This window comes from Schistocerca serialis, chromosome 8 (genome assembly GCF_023864345.2).
Source record: "Schistocerca serialis cubense isolate TAMUIC-IGC-003099 chromosome 8, iqSchSeri2.2, whole genome shotgun sequence".
Classification (NCBI taxonomy): Eukaryota; Metazoa; Arthropoda; class Insecta; order Orthoptera; family Acrididae; genus Schistocerca; species Schistocerca serialis.
The window spans coordinates 305,044,745-305,066,346 of record NC_064645.1 but is presented as its reverse complement, the minus strand read 5'-3'; the positions used below and the strand labels follow the sequence as shown (position 1 = coordinate 305,066,346).

At 38.2% G+C, this 21,602-nt stretch overlaps 1 protein-coding gene across 1 annotated transcript in view; it reads right to left on the bottom strand.

The window, feature by feature from the left end:
• Nucleotides 1–21,602, bottom strand: part of LOC126416987 (protein bark beetle) — a 355,587-nt gene that overhangs the window by 99,600 nt on the left and 234,385 nt on the right. The window contains exons 18-21 of the mRNA XM_050084872.1: nucleotides 14,259–14,602; nucleotides 2,852–3,082; nucleotides 2,107–2,307; nucleotides 1,035–1,266 (exon numbers count right to left, since the gene is read on the bottom strand). Coding sequence (XP_049940829.1) covers nucleotides 1,035–1,266; nucleotides 2,107–2,307; nucleotides 2,852–3,082; nucleotides 14,259–14,602 — 1,008 coding nt within the window. The remainder of the gene's footprint in view (nucleotides 1–1,034; nucleotides 1,267–2,106; nucleotides 2,308–2,851; nucleotides 3,083–14,258; nucleotides 14,603–21,602) is intronic.

Below are 21,602 nucleotides of genomic sequence, written 5' to 3'. Positions count from 1 at the left end.
CACTTGATACACACACTGTTTAAGAAATTTACAAATTAAAGAACATTACATATTTTGTCACAATTTCTCCATTTTGTAGATAATAAATCATATGATCCCTTAGATACCATGAACAGAAACCTATTCGAAGCTCAGCAGATTACGGAAGTGCAGTCACAAAGGGACATTACTGTTGATGATTTTCTGTTGCTCTAGAAACTTCATCTTGGTCCTTGACTTCATAAAAAAGAAAAAACTGAAGAGCAAATATGCCACAGTGTGGAGAAACAAGCAGAGGTCAATGAAATGGAAGGACAAGTGAGGTGTTGTGATAGTCAGCATATACATTTCAGGAAGTACATCCAGAGAATGGCATCATACAAAAGCCAAGTGTTCTCATCACCTACAAAATGAATACAGGAGGCATGGATAAGAGTGATACCCAATTGCAATGCTACCAAATAGTAAGGAGCAGAATGCAAAAACATTATCAGAAGATTTTCCCCATTTATTAGACGTTACATGCTTCAGAGCACACTTTCTTTACAGAAAACGTGGCAGCAAAAAAAGTAATTAGTAGTCATGATTAGTCTCTGGCAATAACTACGGGAAAAATAAAATTTCATTTTCTTCTGTAATACATTCTATTCTATCCCAAGCTAATTTAGTTTTGGTCCAAAAACTAAAATCAACAGAAAAATGTTTTAATGAGTGAGCAAGGCATGTGGTGCAACTGCATCAGCCAGAGCTAGGGGAAATAATGCACTGATAAAGAGTGCGCATAAAAAATACCCACTTAAGGGTTAAGCAATCCAGACAGCTTTAATCACAAAAATTTACATTTATGCTGCAATAACCAGCGGCAAATATATTTCCAAATGTGTAAGCTATGTTTCATAGTCATGTGTTGTGACAAGTATGCTATTCCAACTTTGGTCTCATTCAAGTAATTAACTGTGTAGGCAACTGATGTGCTAAAAAGACAGTAATGGATTAGTACAAGAAATGAAAACAGATTATGTAATTTGCTTGTAAGTAGATGCAGTTCAAATAACCTGCTGCGGTGGTGCTGTATTTCGTCGAACTTCATTGAATATAAAAAATGCTGGAACAGTGCCCAAAATCTCTGACTGGCTATTAGCTCCAAATTCTACCAGATAATGGCAGCGATTTCCCTCAATCAGGTTACGATTCAGCAGCATAAGTTTTTCCATTCCTCTAACTGACAGGAGGCCTTCACTTGCATGACACACATTTTCACGGAACATGTTCTTGGATACATTCAGCCTGAAAACACAATTAAAACCAAAGTACACGTCTGTTGCTTACCAAAACATATCTACATCATACCAGTTAAAAGCAAAAAATTCTGTTCATAATTTTTTATTGCTTCTTATATAATTTATTATAATTCACCTTACAATCTAAAAGTTTCAAAAGGATGTACCATTTACAGTTTAAGACTCAAAAGAGGAAATAAGGAGTTATAATTACCCTACACGTCACTAGAGATTTGAGCACAATGTAAATATGACCACGAAATTTTGGTAAGTAAAGCTAATTCAGTGTAGATTCAGGTTTGTAAAGGAAGACTTATCCGTGTAATAGATAACTTTATCGCAGCCTCCCAGCACCTGAAGGACATGTGACACAATTAGACTCTTAGGCAGTTAGGAATGGATACTGTCAGAGACCCATGAGAAGTGACACCATAATCATATGACACTACAGGCAATTTAATGACAAAATGTTCTAGTATGTATGATGAGGAACATACTGTCTCATTGTCCTTAGCTGTGACAGAAGTAATGATGAGCTTGAAACTTCAGAAACTTTTCCATTGTCCATGCACAACTCTCCAGAGCCCTTGGTGCATAAAACTATCATCTCCGGTAAAAGGTAAACATTACATGAATGTGCAAACATTAGTGATACAGTAAGAGACTAATATGCATCAAACAGATTATAGCAATAATAAACAATGAAAGACACATCAGTTACCATTGATGTATATATTTTAACTTTTCATCTACTTGATTTACGTTCAGGGACTAAAGGTTTAAGATTTAACTTCATTCTATACTCCAAAAAACTTAACCAGGATGAGGGGAAGAAAAAACTTCTTACCTGGCAAAATGACCTCCAATTTCAACAGCAAAATTAAAGTTGTTTCGCCATGTATTGTTCATCAACACAACAGAATGTGTGAAGTTTTCATTGTATTGCCAAACATATGGCAGCTCAATAACAAAACCACCAGCTTTATTGCGTTCTACTGAACTGTCCTTCACTTGCCAGTGGAATAAATTTGCCGAGCCTCTTAGGTCTCTGAAATAAAATCAGCACACAGTTAACTGCTGAAGCTATTATTATTTCTTACCGTTAAGAAAAGTGCTGCACTTCCTAATACACCACATTAGTAGAATTACACTGTGTTTAAGTAACAGTGATCTAGAAAAAACATTAACCAATACTAGAGACTCAAAAGTAATGTATTGAACATCTAACAAATTACAGGCTATTGGTATTTTCTCCATGAGATATAATAAAAAAACACTGCATGAATTTCCTATCAAATCTCCACCCACTTTAGGCTTTTTATCATTTCCTGAAATCACTTCTGGCATATGTCACTTAGGCTCCCGAAAAGGGTCACAGTTGATTTTTTTCTTCATTCTTGACAAGCTGGTGTTCCATCTCTAATAATGTCATCGGGCTATGACACACAAACCTATCTTTCTTCACTTTAGGTATGATTTTTTCAGAAACTAATGTTCAATATCACGAACAAGAACACAATCAAAAAAGGTTAAATACAAATCACATTGTCTTGTTGGGCATAAAAAGATATGCTTAATATTAAATTACATACTTGCCGTGCTGGTGTATTCCTGCTCCATTATCAGTCAACAGTGTTGAATCAATGGTGATGTTGACTTCTGCCAAAGGTGCTGTATCTGTTTGCTCAGCAGTGCTATTCCTCAAGAACCTTGGAGAATCAACCAAAACAGCTTCATGTTTATTGAAAGTCACCTCACTTGACATAACTTCCATGGTTTCATTTCCTGTGCGTAAGTACAGTTCTCCCACATCACCTACAAGTCTGAAAAATATCATTATGTATAAGTTGCTTGCAATTTAGGCAAAACTGCATATAACATTACCTCCATACATTTCCACCTCTCACTGCAAAGACAATAATGTATGTCTGCTCTAGACTGCTACTGTGCTTGAATGTTGCTTTGGATCACTGTGTTGTTGTGTTAACTTTTTGTGCAGAAATGCATACCACAGCTTTCTTTCAATGTGTCTACTAGATGAAATAAATGTAAAATTAATATTATGTGAAACAGCAGAGGAGGTTTGAACACCAGATCCATAACTAGAGCAAGGTTTACAAATAAACAAACAGAAGTATGCTGTGGCACTACATTGGAACATTTGTAAATACAATTCTCACCAGGAGGGAAAAGCTTACAGGAATAGGAGACATATGGGAGAAAGTAACAACTGAAGGAATAAACAGTAATACAAGGAACAATGCTTTCATCTCATTGAGGTTTGTTCCAGTCATCCAAGCGTACTGACAAATATGCCTTTTTCTGCTGTCCCCATAATGTTTGGTTGGATTTTCTTTTTCTAAAAAATTTAAGATAATTTAATTTATATGATACAATTAAATAACAGCTGGATATGTGAAGAATGTGAGAAATTTAAGTCAACTGGTGCATAATATGGCTGGAGCCAGTTGCTGGTGTGTAAACATCATTCCAAAAAAAAAAAAAAAAAAAAAAAAAAAAAAAAAAAAAAAAAAAAAAAAAAAAAAAAACTGTGAAGACATGTTTTTGTTTCTGTTTTTGTGTTCAGTGTACCAGAAGTTTATGAAACACTCTCATATTGTGTAATTTATAGTGCATAAATCATCCAAACTGAAAGACGATGTAAATTAATTTGTATTAAATATTTCTGATCAGAGGTTACAGTCTGCATCCTAACCTAACTGGTATATCCATAAAAACCTTATTTGAAAGGATTGTATACTGCACAAAATAATGTACCATATCAATAACATATGGATGTCTGAAGATAGCAGCATGCTGGCAAAACAAGCTGCTCTAAACTATTATTGGAAATAAAAAAGTTGTTAAAACAGGAAATATTCTATAACTAGTAAATTTTTTAAGACGGTTACAGAATTCAACCAATTTCATAGGGATAATTTTAAGTGTCACAGCCAGTGTTCACCATTTCACCTCATGTAGGAAGTCAATGATCATATTTCCCTTTCTGTCGCAGAATACTGTAAACATCCAATTCTCCACTGACACAATCTGCCCGAATTTAGTCTTGCACAAGAGTAGACTGATGCCAATTTATTGACTTCTGCATGGTTGGAAGAGAAAGTGAACATCATATATACGCAAATAGTCCGCACCATCGAATAGTCTGCACGCCCTACTTTTAAGGAAGACGGGGAAAAAAAGAAACGTTGGCTTTAATGTGTGTTTGTTTTATTTACAAAAATATTATTTTAACATAAGAATTCTATTCATCTTCACTTTTATTGTCATCACTAGTAGAAGAATCATTGTGGTTGTCCCCATCTCCACATAGAACTTTGTCCTTGGTTCTGTCCGGTTATAACGATACAGCCTTCCCCAGGATTTATATGAAATGTCTGATGCCATCTTTTTTTATATGCATCCGGATAGTTATCGGAGAATTCAGTGCTTTCTAAGGTCTTGTATGCGTGTCTTGTGTGTGTGTGTGTGTGTGTGTGTGTGTGTGTGTGTGTGTGTGTGTGTGTGTGTATATATATATATATATATTTTATAAAAACAAAGATGAGGTGACTTACTGAACGAAAGTGCTGGCAGGTCGATAGACACACAAACATACACACAAAATTCAAGCTTTCGCAACAAACTGTTGCCTCATCAGGAAAGAGGGAAGGAGAGGGGAAGACGAAAGGAAGTGGGTTTTAAGGGAGAGGGTAAGGAGTCATTCCAATCCCGGGAGCGGAAAGACTTACCTGTCCTTTTTTCCCTCTAAGGTAAGTCTTTCCGCTCCCAGGATTGGAATGACTCCTTACCCTCTCCCTTAAAACCCACTTCCTTTCGTCTTCCCCTCTCCTTCCCTCTTTCCTGATGAGGCAACAGTTTGTTGCGAAAGCTTGAATTTTGTGTGTATGTTTGTGTTTGTTTGTGTGTCTATCGACCTGCCAGCGCTTTCGTTCGGTAAGTCACCTCATCTTTGTTTTTATATATATATATATATATATATATATATATGGTTATAATAGAGGGAAACATTCCACGTAGGAAAAATATATCTAAAAACAAAGATGATGTGACTTACCAAATGAAAGTGCTGGCAGGTCGACAGACACACAAACAAACACTCGCACACACACACATATCCATCCACACATATACAGACACAAGCAGACATATGTCTGTGTGTGTGCGAGTGTATACCCGTCCTTTTTTCCCCCTAAGGTAAGTCTTTCCGCTCCCGGGATTGGAATGACTCCTTACCCTCTCCCTTAAAACCCACATCCTTTCGTCTTTCCCTCTCCTTCCTTCTTTCCTGATGAGGCAACAGTTTGTTGCGAAAACTTGAATTTTGTGTGTATGTTTGTGTGTCTGTTGACCTGCCAGCACTTTCATTTGGTAAGTCACATCATCTTTGTTTTTATATATATATAATAGAGGGAAACATTCCACGTGGGAAAAATTATATATAAAAACAAAGATGAGGTGACTTACCGAACGAAAGCGCTGGCAGGTCGATAGACACACAAACAAACACAAACATACACACAAAATTCAAGCTTTCGCAACAAACTGTTGCCTCATCAGGAAAGAGGGAAGGAGAGGGGAAGACGAAAGGAAGTGGGTTTTAAGGGAGAGGGTAAGGAGTCATTCCAATCCCGGGAGCGGAAAGACTTACCTTAGGGGGAAAAAAGGACAGGTATACACTCGCACACACGCACATATCCATCCACACATACAGACACAAGCAGACATATGTGTATATATATATATATATATATATATATATATATATATATATATATATATATATATATATATATATAGTTATAATAGAGGGAAACATTCCACGTAGGAAAAATATATCTAAAAACAAAGATGTAGTGACTTACCAAATGAAAGTGCTGGCAGGTCGACAGACACACAAACAAACAAACACACATATGTGTGGATGGATATGTGTGTGTGTGCGAGTGTATACCCGTCCTTTTTTCCCCCTAAGGTAAGTCTTTCCGCTCCCGGGATTGGAATGACTCCTTACCCTCTCCCTTAAAACCCACATCCTTTCGTCTTTCCCTCTCCTTCCCTCTTTCCTGATGAGGCAACAGTTTGTTGCGAAAGCTTGAATTTTGTGTGTATGTTTGTGTTTGTTTGTGTGTCTGTCGACCTGCCAGCACTTTCATTTGGTAAGTCACTACATCTTTGTTTTTTTTATATATATATATATATATATATATATATATATATATATATATATATATATATATATATATATATATATATATATATAAAAAACAAAGATGATGTGACTTACCAAATGAAAGTGCTGGCAGGTCGACAGACACACAAACAAACACAAACATACACACAAAATTCAAGCTTTCGCAACAAACTGTTGCCTCATCAGGAAAGAGGGAAGGAGAGGGAAAGACGAAAGGATGTGGGTTTTAAGGGAGAGGGTAAGGAGTCATTCCAATCCCGGGAGCGGAAAGACTTACCTTAGGGGGAAAAAAGGACGGGTATACACTCGCACACACACACATATCCATCCACACATATACAGACACAAGCAGACATATTTAAAGACAAAAGACATATTTAAATATGTCTGCTTGTGTCTGTATATGTGTGGATGGATATGTGTGTGTGTGCGAGTGTATACCCGTCCTTTTTTCCCCCTAAGGTAAGTCTTTCCGCTCCCGGGATTGGAATGACTCCTTACCCTCTCCCTTAAAACCCACATCCTTTCGTCTTTCCCTCTCCTTCCCTCTTTCCTGATGAGGCAACAGTTTGTTGCGAAAGCTTGAATTTTGTGTGTATGTTTGTGTTTGTTTGTGTGTCTGTCGACCTGCCAGCACTTTCATTTGGTAAGTCACATCATCTTTGTTTTTAGATATATATTTCCTACGTGGAATGTTTCCCTCTATTATATATATATATATATATATATATATATATATATATATATATATATATATATATATATATATATATATATGGATAGAAGCAGTAAAGAAAGACGCCAACAAAATAGGTGCTACAGAAGAAATAATACGTGACAGGAATAACTTCAGGCTACTTATAGAAAATGCAAACTATGAAGAAGATGCGCCAAAACCTCGACCCAAGAGAGTGTGGACAGATGAGCAGAGATGAGCAGTTGGCGAGAAAATGAAGAAGTACTGGGAAGAACGGAAGGAAAAGAAACACCATAAGTCTTAAGTTGTATGCGGTCCATAGCTGGCCAAATTCATAATTAAAAAACAAAGATGATGTGACTTACCATACGAAAGCGCTGGCAGGTCGATAGAAACACAAACAGACACATACATACACACAAAATTCAAGCTTTCGCAACAAACTGTTGCCTCAACAGGTGAAAGCTTGAATTTTGTGTGTATGTATGTGTCTGTTTGTGTTTCTATCGACCTGCCAGCGCTTTCGTATGGTAAGTCACATCATCTTTGTTTTTAAATATATTTTTCCCGCACGGAATGTTTTATAATAGAGGGAAACATTCCATGTGGGAAAAATATATCTAAAAACAAAGATGATGTGACTTACCAAACGAAAGCACTGGCAGGTCAATAGACACACAAACAAACACACAAAATTCAAGCTTTCGCAACAAACGGTTGCTTCATCAGGAAAGAGGGAAGGAGAGGGAAAGACGAAAGGATGTGGGTTTTAAGGGAGAGGGTAAGGAGTCATTCTAATCCCGGGAGTGGAAAGACTTACCTTAGGGGGAAAAAAGGACAGGTATACACACAGATATCCATCCGCACATACACAGACACAAGCAGACATTCTTTTATATATATAAAAAAACAAAGATGATGTGACTTACCAAATGAAAGCGCTGGCAGGTTGATAGACACACAAACAAACACTTACATACACACAAAATTCAAGCTATCGCAACCAACGGTTGCTTCATCAGGAAAGAGGGAAGGAGAGGGAAAGACGAAAGTATGTGGGTTTTAAGGGAGAGGGTAAGGAGTCATTCCAGTCCCGGGAGCGGAAAGACTTACCTTAGGGGGAAAAAAGGACAGGTATATACTCGCACACACACGCATATCCATTGTAAAGGCCAGACAAATGTCTGCTTGTGTCTGTGTATGTGCGGATCAAGAAATTGAACTAATAAGTCCTTAGAAATAAATAACTAGAGACTGCAGAGATGTTAGCATCAAAAATAAATACTTCTAATTAACAAAATGGTAATCTAAAAATCCAGTAACAGAAGACCTCACTATCTTGAGAAACAGCTTAAAAATTATTAGCAAGTGATGTATTTTTATTTGTTATTTATTTTTATGCCTTCCTCTATAATTAATATTCTCTGTAATTACATTTCTAATTAACTCTCCAATTGTTTACATCTCATAGTTTCCCAATTTCCAGATTTTGAGGCCTTATTTGTGCATTTTATATATGTAATTTTATGAAGCATGAAAATTTCGCATTCATTCATCAATGGACTAGGCAGGAGAAACTTAAGTTAAGTAACATCCACATGAATTGTTACACAGTGAATCTGTGACACCACTTTTTTTTGAAGGATTTTTCCACCACTGGCAGCAGAATGGAGTCCCATGCACGTTTTATCCATCCACAAAATCTGCGTCAAATCTAGCCATTTAATTTTTTCGCTCGGTGTGAACTTGTGGTTTTCATCAGTCATCCATTGCGTGTATCACTGTTTAAGTGCAGCTCTGAATGGCCGATTTATACATGCATCTAATTTTTGCAGGATGGATGTTAGGTCTCCAGGGATAATGACCATGTCAGTTTCTTCTTTTGGTAACTTGTCTTCCACTTCCTCAGTTGTATGTCTTCAGAATCTATCCAGGACCAACATATTATGTAAATTGAGTAATGCATCAGGGCAACGTTACCAAACATGTGCCACCCAATCAACCACAAGTTTATTGTTCATCCAACCCTTTTGATTCGCTCTCACCAAAATCCTTTTCTCAGATATTTTTGGAATAATTTTCCTTTTAAATATCATGTAAGACAGCAGCTTTCACACATCACCAGTTACAAACATCACTGTACACCTTTGCTTCTCACTGCCACCAGTTTCTATGATGACACTGGATTCCCCTTTTCTGGTCACCGTGTTGTTGAGCGGCATCTCAAAATAAACTGACATTTGAGCCGCGTTACCAATTTTGCGATAATATACAGGAATGTCCATGGTGCAAATTTATCATATAGTGATGAAAATTTACTGTTTATGCCTTGTAATCACCTGAAAGCCATTGAATGATGGTAGTTTTCCTCTGGGAACCTAATCTGTTTCAACTGAAAAATCTTGATAGCCAGCTCTGGCTAGCTTCAAAGCTGGTGATGACTAGTTCTTTTGCTAAACCCAATGCTTTGAGTGAGCACATTTCACTAGTCACCACACATCCCTATTGTCACTTCTCATGTATGTCAGTGGAGAGCTTTCTTTTTGAGGACTAGATGCTTTGCTTTTTGGCTGCAAAATGCCCGGCAATTACTGTTCATTCTTGAAGCCATCTTTTATTTTTTCGTCAATCGCGAATACAACCCTCACTCACATAGTACATTCTTCTCACTGCACAGTTTTCAATGTTGTCTGCTTCTTCAATAATTTTTTTAAAAATTTTCCTTTAGTTGCATATGAGTAACAATGAGAATTTGTTACCATAATTAGCAAGTTAACATGTAGTTAATACTTGGCTTCTAATGTGCTACTGGTGCATTACAGACTAAGATCGCAACACTACTCTAGAGTAATGGGATCTATTTCTGAAGATGGAGCAGTGTACTGGCCTTCTTACAATTAATAAAAGGACCCCAGTTTTTCATCCTTAAATTCAAGAAAAACTATGTGTATGTTATACAAGTTAATCTTCATTTCACTGCCTGTAATGATCCTACCCAAGAACTCTTCATCATTATCATATGACTGCAACAAAAATTCAATAACCAGTTTCTCCATAATGAGGATGTGAGTTACTACAAAATTGTAGAACAATAATGAAGAACCAAACAACTCCATTCTTGACGAAGGTCTTTGTGCCAAGCATGTTCTATTGCTACTTGGAAATGGCTGTACTGAAGGTTGAAATGAATCTGTTACCACTCAGAACTGAATGTGCTTTGATCTTCATTGGAAATGTCTTTACTGTTTCTATGTATTAGTTTTGGTCCTAGTAAAAGGTTTTCAGCACCACGTGGCACACAGTTTCTAGAAAGAAAAGTGCTTCACAATAATGTTGTGCAAGGGTGGGGATGCCTGTGGCTGCTAATTACTTCACAAAGTTATCATTGATAAGGGGTTGGAAAATAGCTACACAAATAATGCTCATGTTCTTGACCAGCAAGTATAGCATAGCATAGCACACACTGTGCTAGCTTGCGAGACAGGTAGGTGAGTCAGGACTGAATCAAATCTGTGCAGTGGATTGATGACTATGGGTGGTGCACTGACCAGTCTGAGTGTGGTTTTTAGGCAGTTTCCGACACTTGTTCAGGCAAATGCTGGTCTTGTCCCCAATTTTGACCTCAGAAATCACAACAACAAAACAGTTAAAACACAGTACAGTATAAAGTTCACATAATTCACAGACAGGTGGCACACACAACTTCCCTCCCTCAGGTAGCTGACAACAGCAGCGACAGGAAGGGCATCTGGCCACAAAGTTAAATAAAGTAAATTTCCCAAATATTGAGTACAGTGACCCGATATTAGACAGGATTAATGCTAGGAATGAGAAGGAGAATGTTCACTGCTGTTTGCCATGATGTACTAAACATCAGGTGCTGACAGCACCATCTTCTACATCATCTGGGTTGCTGTGAGCTCTGCCCCCCAAGTATCAGACACCACAGGAACTCTGAACTCCACAAACAGACCAGAAGGTGACAACAATAGCATTCCAGCCACGCCACCAAGTGGCGTTCATGGTGACGGCAGGGGTTGTTGATGTACCGTACCTTCTCCTACATCCGCAGGGTCACGAGCCTATAATAGGCCCGCATGTATCCTTCCACAAAGCAGGTAGTTAGGCTGGCATGTGAACTTAGCAGAACAGTTTCACTGCAGTGAGCAACTGACTAGAAGATCTCCACTATGCCTTGCTCTGAACTCTGCCACCATCTTCATGGACAGCATGCCACCTCCTCTGTATGGACTCTCAGTGTGATCGGCGAAATGGCAGCTGGGACTTGGCATAATTTCTACTGTTTGTTTTCTTCACTGACAAGATAGTGCCAAAACTTGACTTTATGCTTCCATCCTTGCTGGACTTAGAAATTTTTCTAAACTGTTTGACTGATAGTGCTTTTCCTGTGAAGAACTTCCGTCTCCGCAGCTTAAGCTAGAGTGTGGACTTTGTTTTCAAACCCAAGAATTGAGGAACCTGCTTCATGCTGAAATTAACTTTATTCACATTTCGAGATCTGGCTCATCTTTAAAAGTGAACATCTCTGTGGACCAAGATATATCACTGTTCAGCACATACACAAAACAGGGCTGACAGTAAGTTCCACTGTGCTATACTTAGTGAATTCAAAATCCTTCAGATTGGAGGGAGAATAAAACAGAGTTTTCCTTTTCAGTCACTATAAACATAACACGGTGTGGAATTGAGAACTGCTACAGGTTACACACAAGAACAATATCCTGAATCCTTTATTTATGCAACCTTGTCTTTCACATTCAGGGTGTATACGTGGACAAGGAAAAAAATTTCTGGATTTTTCCCAGATTTCCCGGTTAAAAATACACTTTCTCCCAGATGAAAATACACTTTTTCCGTGTTAAGTGACAGTATACTCTTCCTCAGCACTGTAAAAGTCATCAATCCTTTGAATGTTTATGGTTTCATATACCGATGTAGAATTTCCCAGCACTTTAAAAAACGAAACTCAGGGGGAGAAGCACGTTTTGAAAGACCTTTGATGTGCAGCAACATGCACACTACATATTTTCGTATTACGAAGGTATAAATTTGAATTCCACCAAATAACGCATGTCACTTTCCGAAGCATTGAAATTGAGATTGCGATCTTTTGTAAGCGTCATAGCTCATTCACGTGATCTCGCCAGCTGATGACAGCAATAGGACACATGATGTAGTCAGCCAATAGCGAGATCACTCTTAAGTAGCGCGAATACACAAATAAGAAAAGGTAATGAATTAAATTAATATACATAGCATTCACATATAATATTGGTCTCGAAGGTTAATAAGTTGGAAGAGAAACTAAGCTTCCACATATAATGTTGATCTTTTTTGCGCGTGTTGCACTTTAAGATACACACACAAATGTGCCAGTACAATTTTTAATAACGACGCAAATGTCTCCTCTTCTGGGCTCAAAATACTTCTAAATGGTCATCCTCAAAGAGTTGATTTTTAAATGAGAGTCAAAGGCTTTGTGATTTAAGAAATTCATCGTACATTCTCGCACATAATTCATCTTGCGTAAAAGGAAATCTGCTTTGAATGTAACGCTTTTCAAACCACCATTCGCAATATTTTCCTGCGACCTGTTAGAAATAGGTTCATTTTAGCAGTTGCAAGAAAGTGCCAGAGAACTGGCATCACCGCGCTTGCGCAGCTACGATGACGCAGGAAGCCCATATGTTCGTACGTGTAAAACATTAAAAGATCTTACACTATGTCATAAAAGAAACAAGACATCAAAAGATACTTCAAGAGCATCGGGATTTCGCGAACCATACTAAAGTGCATAATTCGGCTTAAAATGCACATCCGTATGTAAATTTTCTTGGAGTACGAGTACTCATGTTTGGTTCTTTATTATAGCATAATGCCATACCTGCACTTGAAATGCAGTGAACAGTTGAAACTAGCCAATAGTGTGAAATTAAACACTTCGTTTCAAATAAATTGACTGCCTCAGTAGAAAGGATTAATAAAAGCCAAATCTCTTAAGCAAACCAGCAAAAATAACTTCATTGTTCTGTAAGGCGATTAATGCTTGACTGTCAAAGGTGGAAATAAAATAAATATTGTAGCCTGCCATAATTATGCAAACATATTTTAATTCATTTGATAGCTCCCGGCCACAAAAATCCGTTTTGTTATCATTTAACGTGAGAGCAATAAATGAAGAGGAAACAACAAAATCGCTGAATGTAAACACAGGTCACGTGGAGATGACTCACTCCCTACCATAACTCGGACTGCTCTGTGCATCAGCCCTGGATCTACAATATTTCCGAACCGGGAAAATATTAAGTAGTGGCGCCCAGCCACACTTCCGTAACCAGAAGCGGGAGAAGGTACTACTCATACGCGACTCAACTGCGCATGCGCAAGAGCCCGCCCGCAACTGCTCAAATGAATCTAATTTAAACAGTTGTCACGTCACGCTCATCGGAAGCAATTTGTTGTTATGAAGCATTGCATAGTGTTCCTAAAGACTTTGACATACTTTACTGTTGGCAGACGCTTGTATGAGCAATGTTTTGCGGTTCTATATGGTGCATTTCCTTTGCAACTTAAGCTTTCTTTTTTTTTCTTTTTCATGTTTTGTTGCTGCAGTATCATTCTGCAGTAGCGGGATACAATAGAGTATTAGTTCTTACCAGTCAAAATCACAAAAATTTAACTGAAAACTAAAACAATGAAAAATTCCTGGAATTCTAAACAATTCCCGGGTTTTTCCCGGTTTTCTCCCGGATGGAAAAATTCCCGGGTTTTTTCCAGACCTCCCGGTTGTCCCGGGTCGTATACACCCTGACATTATATCGCCCAACACATTTTGACAGTTTGGGAAACTATCTTTCTAGACAGGCTTCATGTATAACAATTTCTCACTGAAACATCGCAAAAAGTATGCGAAAGAAATCGTGTTTATACACTCCGCCTTACAAAAACAACAACAGCTACCTCCATTGCTGAACACTTTTACAAAGCACTGTGACTGAAGCACAAAAATGTTGTCTTCATTGGTAAGATCTGACATTGTAGAAAGAAATGTGAGTGCACATAATACCTGCTGTAATATGATAGATGTAATCCATTGGCATTGTGACGAATCCGTGAGGCAACAATTGTCAGCGTCGGTGGTGGGCCACGACGATTAACAGCTGTGGCAGCTGGCGCCCTCACAGCTGACACTGCCAGGACCATTCCTCCCAGAGCGGCTTCACCACTTCGATACTCAAGAACAACAGCAGATGACGATGACAGCATGGGAAAGTGTGTGCGGTCTTCTCTCAGATCCAAAATATCAGCAGCCAGTACTCGACTGGGTCCGTCCACCAAAGATAGACGTTCTGTGCTGCGCTCCAAAGGCATGTTCAGCAACTGTAGGCCTAATACGTAACCCTCTAAGACCTAAAATCAAAATTTCAAAATAATGTGTTTCATGACAATTGGTACCACATCCAAACACACAAATGACATCTCCATCTCTGAACAACATAAACAACTGTGATACAATCATAAAATATGGGTCGAGCAAGACGGCGCAGTGATAAACGGCACTGAACGTGTATTGGGGAAAAGCAGGTTTCCAATCCATATCTAATTACCTTGACTTAAGTTTCTGTAATTCACTTAAACTCTCTCAAGCGAATGTTCAGCTGAATCCTTCTACAACACCACAGGCAGATCCTTCCTTCAGCCTCCTGGAATTGAGTTAATGCTTCATCTCCAACAACTTTGCAAGTAATGGAATTGCACACGTTCTTTTTGTATTCTATTACTTGGCGGATAACAATTACAAGGAATTCTTAGGTCTTCCTGACATATAACTACTTAAATGCTTCTTGGGAGAAACAAAAGAATTAGTAGCAATTGCACAATATTTCTACAAGCCAGTTGCTCCTTGTCTTAGAGTGTTAATGTTGTGATGAATAGATTTAAATAAATATGCTAGCTCATTAGCTATCCAGACTCACCTCCTGGAGAAACATCTACATCTAGATGGCTACTCTGCAAATCACAGCTAAGTACCTGGCAGAGGGTTCACCGTACCACCTTTGCAATAATTCTCTGTTATTACACTCTCAATTAGGGCTTGGAAAAAACGAATACCTATATCTTTCTATGCAGCTCTGATTTCCCTTATTTTATTATGATAATTGTTTCTCCCTGTGTAAGTCGGTGCCAACAAAATATTTTCACATTCAGAGGAGGAAACTGATGATCGAAATTTTGTGAGAAGATCCCACCGCAACGACAAACGCTTTTGTTTTAATTATGTCTACACAAAATCCTGCAGCATGTCTGTGACACTCTGTCCCATATTTCTTGATAATACAAAACATACTGCCATTCTTTGAACTTTCTCTATGTACTCCATTAATTCTGTATGGTAAGGATCCCACACCACGCAGCTGTACTCCAAAAGAGGACAGCCAAGCGTAGTGTCTGCAGGTTCTTTAGTAGATCTGTTGAACGTGTCCTGCCACTAAAATGCAGTCTTTGGTTCACCTACCCCATGACATATTCTATGTGCTTTCCAATTCAAGTTGTTTGTAATTGTAATTCCCAGGTATTTAGTTGAATTTATGTCCTTTAAATTCAATTAATTTATCGTGTAACTGAAGTTTAATGGATTTCTTTTAGCGCTCATGTGGATGACCTCACACTTTTCATTATTTAGGGTCAACTGCCAATTTTCGCATCAAACAGATATCTCATCTAAATTGTTCTGCAATTGGTTTTGATCTTCTGATGACTTTACTAGACGATAAATAACAGCATCATCTGGACAGCTGCTGAGATTGTTTATATAGATAAAGAACAACAGAGGGCCTGTAACCTCGGGGAATGCCAGAAATCACTTCGGTCTTACTCAATGATTTTCCATCAATTAATACAAACTGCTATCTCTCTGACCCCAGTCACATACGGTGGACACTGAGTGCTGCAGAGAATGTGCAAAGTGCATAGTCACTGCCTAACACAGCTGTCCTGGCTTTCAGTGTCATTAGCAAGTTCTCAGAAAATTCATGTTTCTGCAACTGTTGTTGTCTTAGCACTGTCAGTGCTGGTTCCCATTATTTAATATGGTTGTATCTGACATTCCTGTTCATTAAGCCATATGCTACGATCTTGGTTTCTTCACACCACAGACATTGCCCCCAATCCAGAGACTGGTCAGCAACAGCACATTTTTGTCAGTGACCTAATATAATGTGATGTTGATATTCATGACAACTGTCATTAAGCATATGTTATGTGAGGTCAATGTATGACTTCCCGTGTTAACGAGGAATCTTGTATACACCTTGCTTTCTTACATTTTGACTGGCTTCTTTTGGAAATTGTATTAACACTTACAGCACGGTGCCTGTACGCCATACGGGCGTGGCCGTCCTGACGTTAACGACGGCGCCCGTATACCGTATGGGCGAGACTTTATTTGGCTCCGTAAGCGCGTTTAGCGCATCTCCGAGTCAGTTTCGTCAACTAATGTGGAGGTATTTCATTCTTTTTCCGCAAGAGGCAAGCACTTATCGGCTATCTCATCCTGAGAGCGGCTGTGAGCACTGCCAAGACGAAGTTACCTGCAGTTCATTCACAGGTGTTTACGATCGTGAAAATATCGTGCAGCGAGTTGAGGGAAGCAGAGATCTTAGATATTCCTTATGGAGATGCAAGATCTGAAATTGACGATTCTGACAAAGAGGATTCGTACCCTCCAGGCGAAAGTACAAGTGATGATTCAGGTGTGTATATGTCTCAATTGCTCATAAAGTGAAGAGTTCATTACTGCATTTTGTATTGTGAGTAATGTTCATTACTTCAATTGCATTTATTACCTTTTAGGAGCAATCTTAGCATTATTTTTTTTTTCTATGCAGACACTGGTACAGACCATCAGTCACCATCTGTGGTACCTGGTCGTGTGTGGCTCACTGACCACAAAGAGCACGATTGGTCGGAACTAGACGATCAGCCAGTACTGCTGGATTTCCAGAAAGCAGTCGGCATAGCATTGTGTTTTTTAGATGCCACTGAGGAGCTTCGATGTTTTAGTTATTTCTTTGATGACGACCTTATTCGGCTCATCAAAAGTGAAACTAACCTGTACGCTGGTAACGTTATTACGACAATGAAATGCAAAGGTAGCCTCAAAATAAACTCTGTTTGGCATAAGTGGTCTGCAGTAAAATTGCAAGAGATTTACTGGTCTCTCAGTATTATTTTGCATATGTGCATCATCAGATTGCCGAAAATCAGTGATTATTGGTCAACAGACCCGTCTCTGCAGACAGGATTTGCGATTAAATTGTTGAGTCGCAGTCGATTTCGTGCTACATTGTCAATGTTACACTTGAATGACAATGCTACGTTCATTAGCAGGGGCGAAGAAAAGTACGACCCACTTCACAAAGTGAGCCCTTTGTTTGATTTCTTTGCGAATAAAAGCAAAATTAGTTTTCGTCCACGCATTAATCTGGCAATAGATGAGGCAATGTGTCCCTTTCATGGTAGAACAAGCTTCAGAGTATACACGAAAAACAAACCCAATAAATGTGGAATAAAATTGTATGCTCTCTGCGATTCATCAACTGGTTATATGCTAAACTGTGTTGTATATACAAGTTCTGCAGGCAGTGTTCACAATAGTATCCAGGGCCTTGTAAAAAGGTTGTACCTGCAGTTAGACAGTCCAGTGATATTTAGTTTTAAATTTAGATACAGTAATAATGACATTACTCCGGAGAGAGATGATGTAAAACCTTTTTATCCACGATATTTTTGTGTTTCCTTTTTTTAATTATAACACCCATTTGTATTTTATATTGTAAAATAAACTCACATTCTTGTAAAGCCCTTACTTTTTCCTTTTAAATGATGAGAGAACCATATTCCTATCATTTTTCTGTTCTTTGCAAACTAATTTCAAACATCCATTAAATATGCCAGTTCACAGCCAAGTGCCGGGTGTAAAGAGGGCAGTGTTGAAAGTGTTTAAAAACACATTCCATTTGGTGTTTCCTGTAATTTTTCCTAGCATTTAATGAGACACTTTCAACATAGGGCAAGAAATCCATTGTAATTAGGTTCAACCATATCTTCAGGCTGCTCATATCATCTAGGGCACGAGCGACAAAATGTACAGCAAATTTGCTTTCTAGAATACCCATTCGGAACAAATACAGAACAGAGATGGCTGAGCTCTGTTAACAAGCTTTCAGGATTTAATACAGATCGTGCTCTGGGAATGTGCTCCTGCAATACCCTCTAGTATTGAGATGAAGTAAGACGTCACGTGAGTGTGTGTTCATTTGCAATTCAAACCGTCTTCTTTTTTATGAATCCCAACACCAACTCAACCAAGTGCAGGAACAGCATTGGCAACAGAAAGACATCGTCAGTCACACAAAATGCATCTGGTAGAAAACTCTGACTAAAGATCAAAGAGATGACAGCTTTGCTGGGCACTAAATATTTTCCCTGTTGTCTTCTACTAGCAGTTTGGTTTTGGATACACTGTAGCACACGGTTGGCAATTCACACTTCAGCATGAGGGTCTGGATATATACTTCCCTTGTGGCTACATTACTACCGCTCCTCTCCTACATGTGAATTTGCTTTTTTAGCAAGATACCATATAAACTGGACTGTCATTACAGCTCTCTATAGTCACATAAGCATCTCAAAGTGTCAGGCAGTTAATTCAGAGAATTATGGTGCAGTTACAACAACAACAACTCTTTATGTTCGAGAGGCATTTCATCAATTTGAAGAAATGAACCAAAAGAAACTGTGATCAAATACAATAAACAATGAAAAGTCCAGGTTGGAAAATCAACAATATGGTTTGGACTGTTGTTATTCTGATTGATTGCAACATTTAAATAGCATTTACAGTCAATATTCTCACAAGACACCTGTTATTTTTTTGTAATTGAGGCTTAAAAATCATTAAATATAAAAATCTGGTCACGTGATCGAAAATGCTCTGTCATTTGGCTGATGCTCTGGTAAAGTCACAGACTAGGAGTAAGACAAAGCTATACATATGTTATACATCTACATCTACATCTACATTGATACTCCGCAAGCCACCCAACGGTGTGTGGCGGAGGACACTTTACGTGCCACAGTCATTACCTCCCTTTCCTGTTCCAGTCGCGTATGGTTCGCGGGAAGAACGACTGTCTGAAAGCCTCCGTGCGCGCTCTAATCTCTCTAATTTTACATTCGTGATCTCCTCGGGAGGTATAAGTAGGGGGAAGCAATATATTCGATACCTCATCCAGAAACGCACCCTCTCGAAACCTGGCGAGCAAGCTACACCGCGATGCAGAGCGCCTCTCTTGCAGAGTCTGCCACTTGAGTTTATTAAACATCTCCGTAACGCTATCACGGTTACCAAATAACCCGGTGACAAAACGCGCCGCTCTTCTTTGGATCTTCTCTATCTCCTCCGTCAACCCGACCTGGTACGGATCCCACACTGATGAGCAATACTCAAGTATAGGTCGAACGAGTGTTTTGTAAGCCACCTCCTTTGTTGATGGACTACATTTTCTAAGCACTCTCCCAATGAATCTCAACCTGGTACCCGCCTTACCAACAATTAATTTTATATGATCATTCCACTTCAAATCGTTCCGTACGCACACTCCCAGATATTTTACAGAAGTAACTGCTACCAGTGTTTGTTCCGCTATCATATAATCATACAATAAAGGATCCTTCTTTCTATGTATTCGCAATACATTACATTTGTCTATGTTATAGGAGTGCCTATGTTATAGGAGTGTCAGCTGAAGTTAAGATGCCTATGTTATAGGAGTGTCAGCTGAAGTTAAGATGTTTTTACATACTTTTTCTGGAAACAGTTTACCTGTTTAGTGATGGAAAACACAATTACAGATTTTAAGTAACAATAGAAAGGAATTTTGTGAGTGCTGATAGTGGAAGCCTTGTGAAAGTTAATGTGTTTTGCTCCACCCATTTAGAGCAGTGATATGTTCACTCAAAACTAAGGTATTGTATAACTTTTGCAAATGGGTCCATATATTGTAACTAGATTGTTGACTATGAGTCATGAGTTACAACCGAAAGCACAATGAAATTATTCTTGGCAAAACTTAGTGCTGCTTTCCTTTCTACAAGACACTCACAAGAGAAAATGCATCCAGTAGACATTTGGTGGCACAATGGATTATGCAACCAACTGAAGATATAGAGCTCACGTCTTCAAATCCTGCAGGGGACATATATTTTTAAAAGTTTTACACGAAATACAGTGTTAATAAGAACTGATTGCAGCAGTTGTTTCGATTATGTGGTGTATTATATATAGCTTCACATTAGTGTTAGTCTGAGAAATGAACACAAAACATAACCAATTCACTTTTTTGGAAAGTATTGCTAGTACTGAAGATATCACCATTCTCCCACACTATAATGAGGTGTGCAATGATGAGGTTGTACAGAGAGATATAAAGCATGTACAACATTCAGGTGACACAAACGTAAGGGCTGTGATTTTTGTGAGTGTAAATTAACATTAGTGTCTGAAGCAGACTTACTTCATCTTTGTGTAAGGTGATGACACTGCGAACATTTAAACAATATTGGTCCTAGCTGGACAGTATAAAAATAAAAACATTGTTTCTGATAAAGTAAAAAAGTGTGGACTCACAGTACCTAGAAAATACCTTTTTGAATGTGACATGTGTGAACAGTGGTTGCAAATGTATGCAATTGTAAACAGCAAGGAAAAAACAATAATATTCTGTTTCTGTTTTGTAATTGTGATTTGGTTTTCATATGAGAGGACTGTTGTCATTTTACAAATAAGTTAAAATGTTCTTTCATCTTATAATATTCGACAATCTAATGCTCTGATAACTGAGCTACCAAATAAATGAGGCGTAGTTGGGTAAAATGACAATTTTCACTAGGAGTTTAATTTCGTTGAATGATGCTATCCTTTGTTGTAACAGGGGGAGAGCATATCTCAGAGATAAGTTAATGTTAACTTCACAGTGCAACATATTTTTGACTACATTAGTGAACTTGTGCATTGACATGGTGGCAATTTGCTGGTACAGTGACACCACATTTTACACATCTTCTCATTCTTTGAGACACTCAAAAACAACTTTTCAGGAGTTTTTAGAGAAGTATTTGTACAGTATGGTACCACAAGCCTCTTGTAACCCCTTTTCCAAAACATAAATTTCAAAACAAGACATCACTGTGAATTAGCTGTATGACAGGATAAACAGTGACCTAGTGAGTGACATCATAGGCATCACATGACTCAAATGTAGCATTTTAGTAAGCTTTCAAATTATTTGATTTTCATTCCTGTTTTTATAAAAGAATACTGAAATTCAAGAGGAAGAAAAGCATGTTA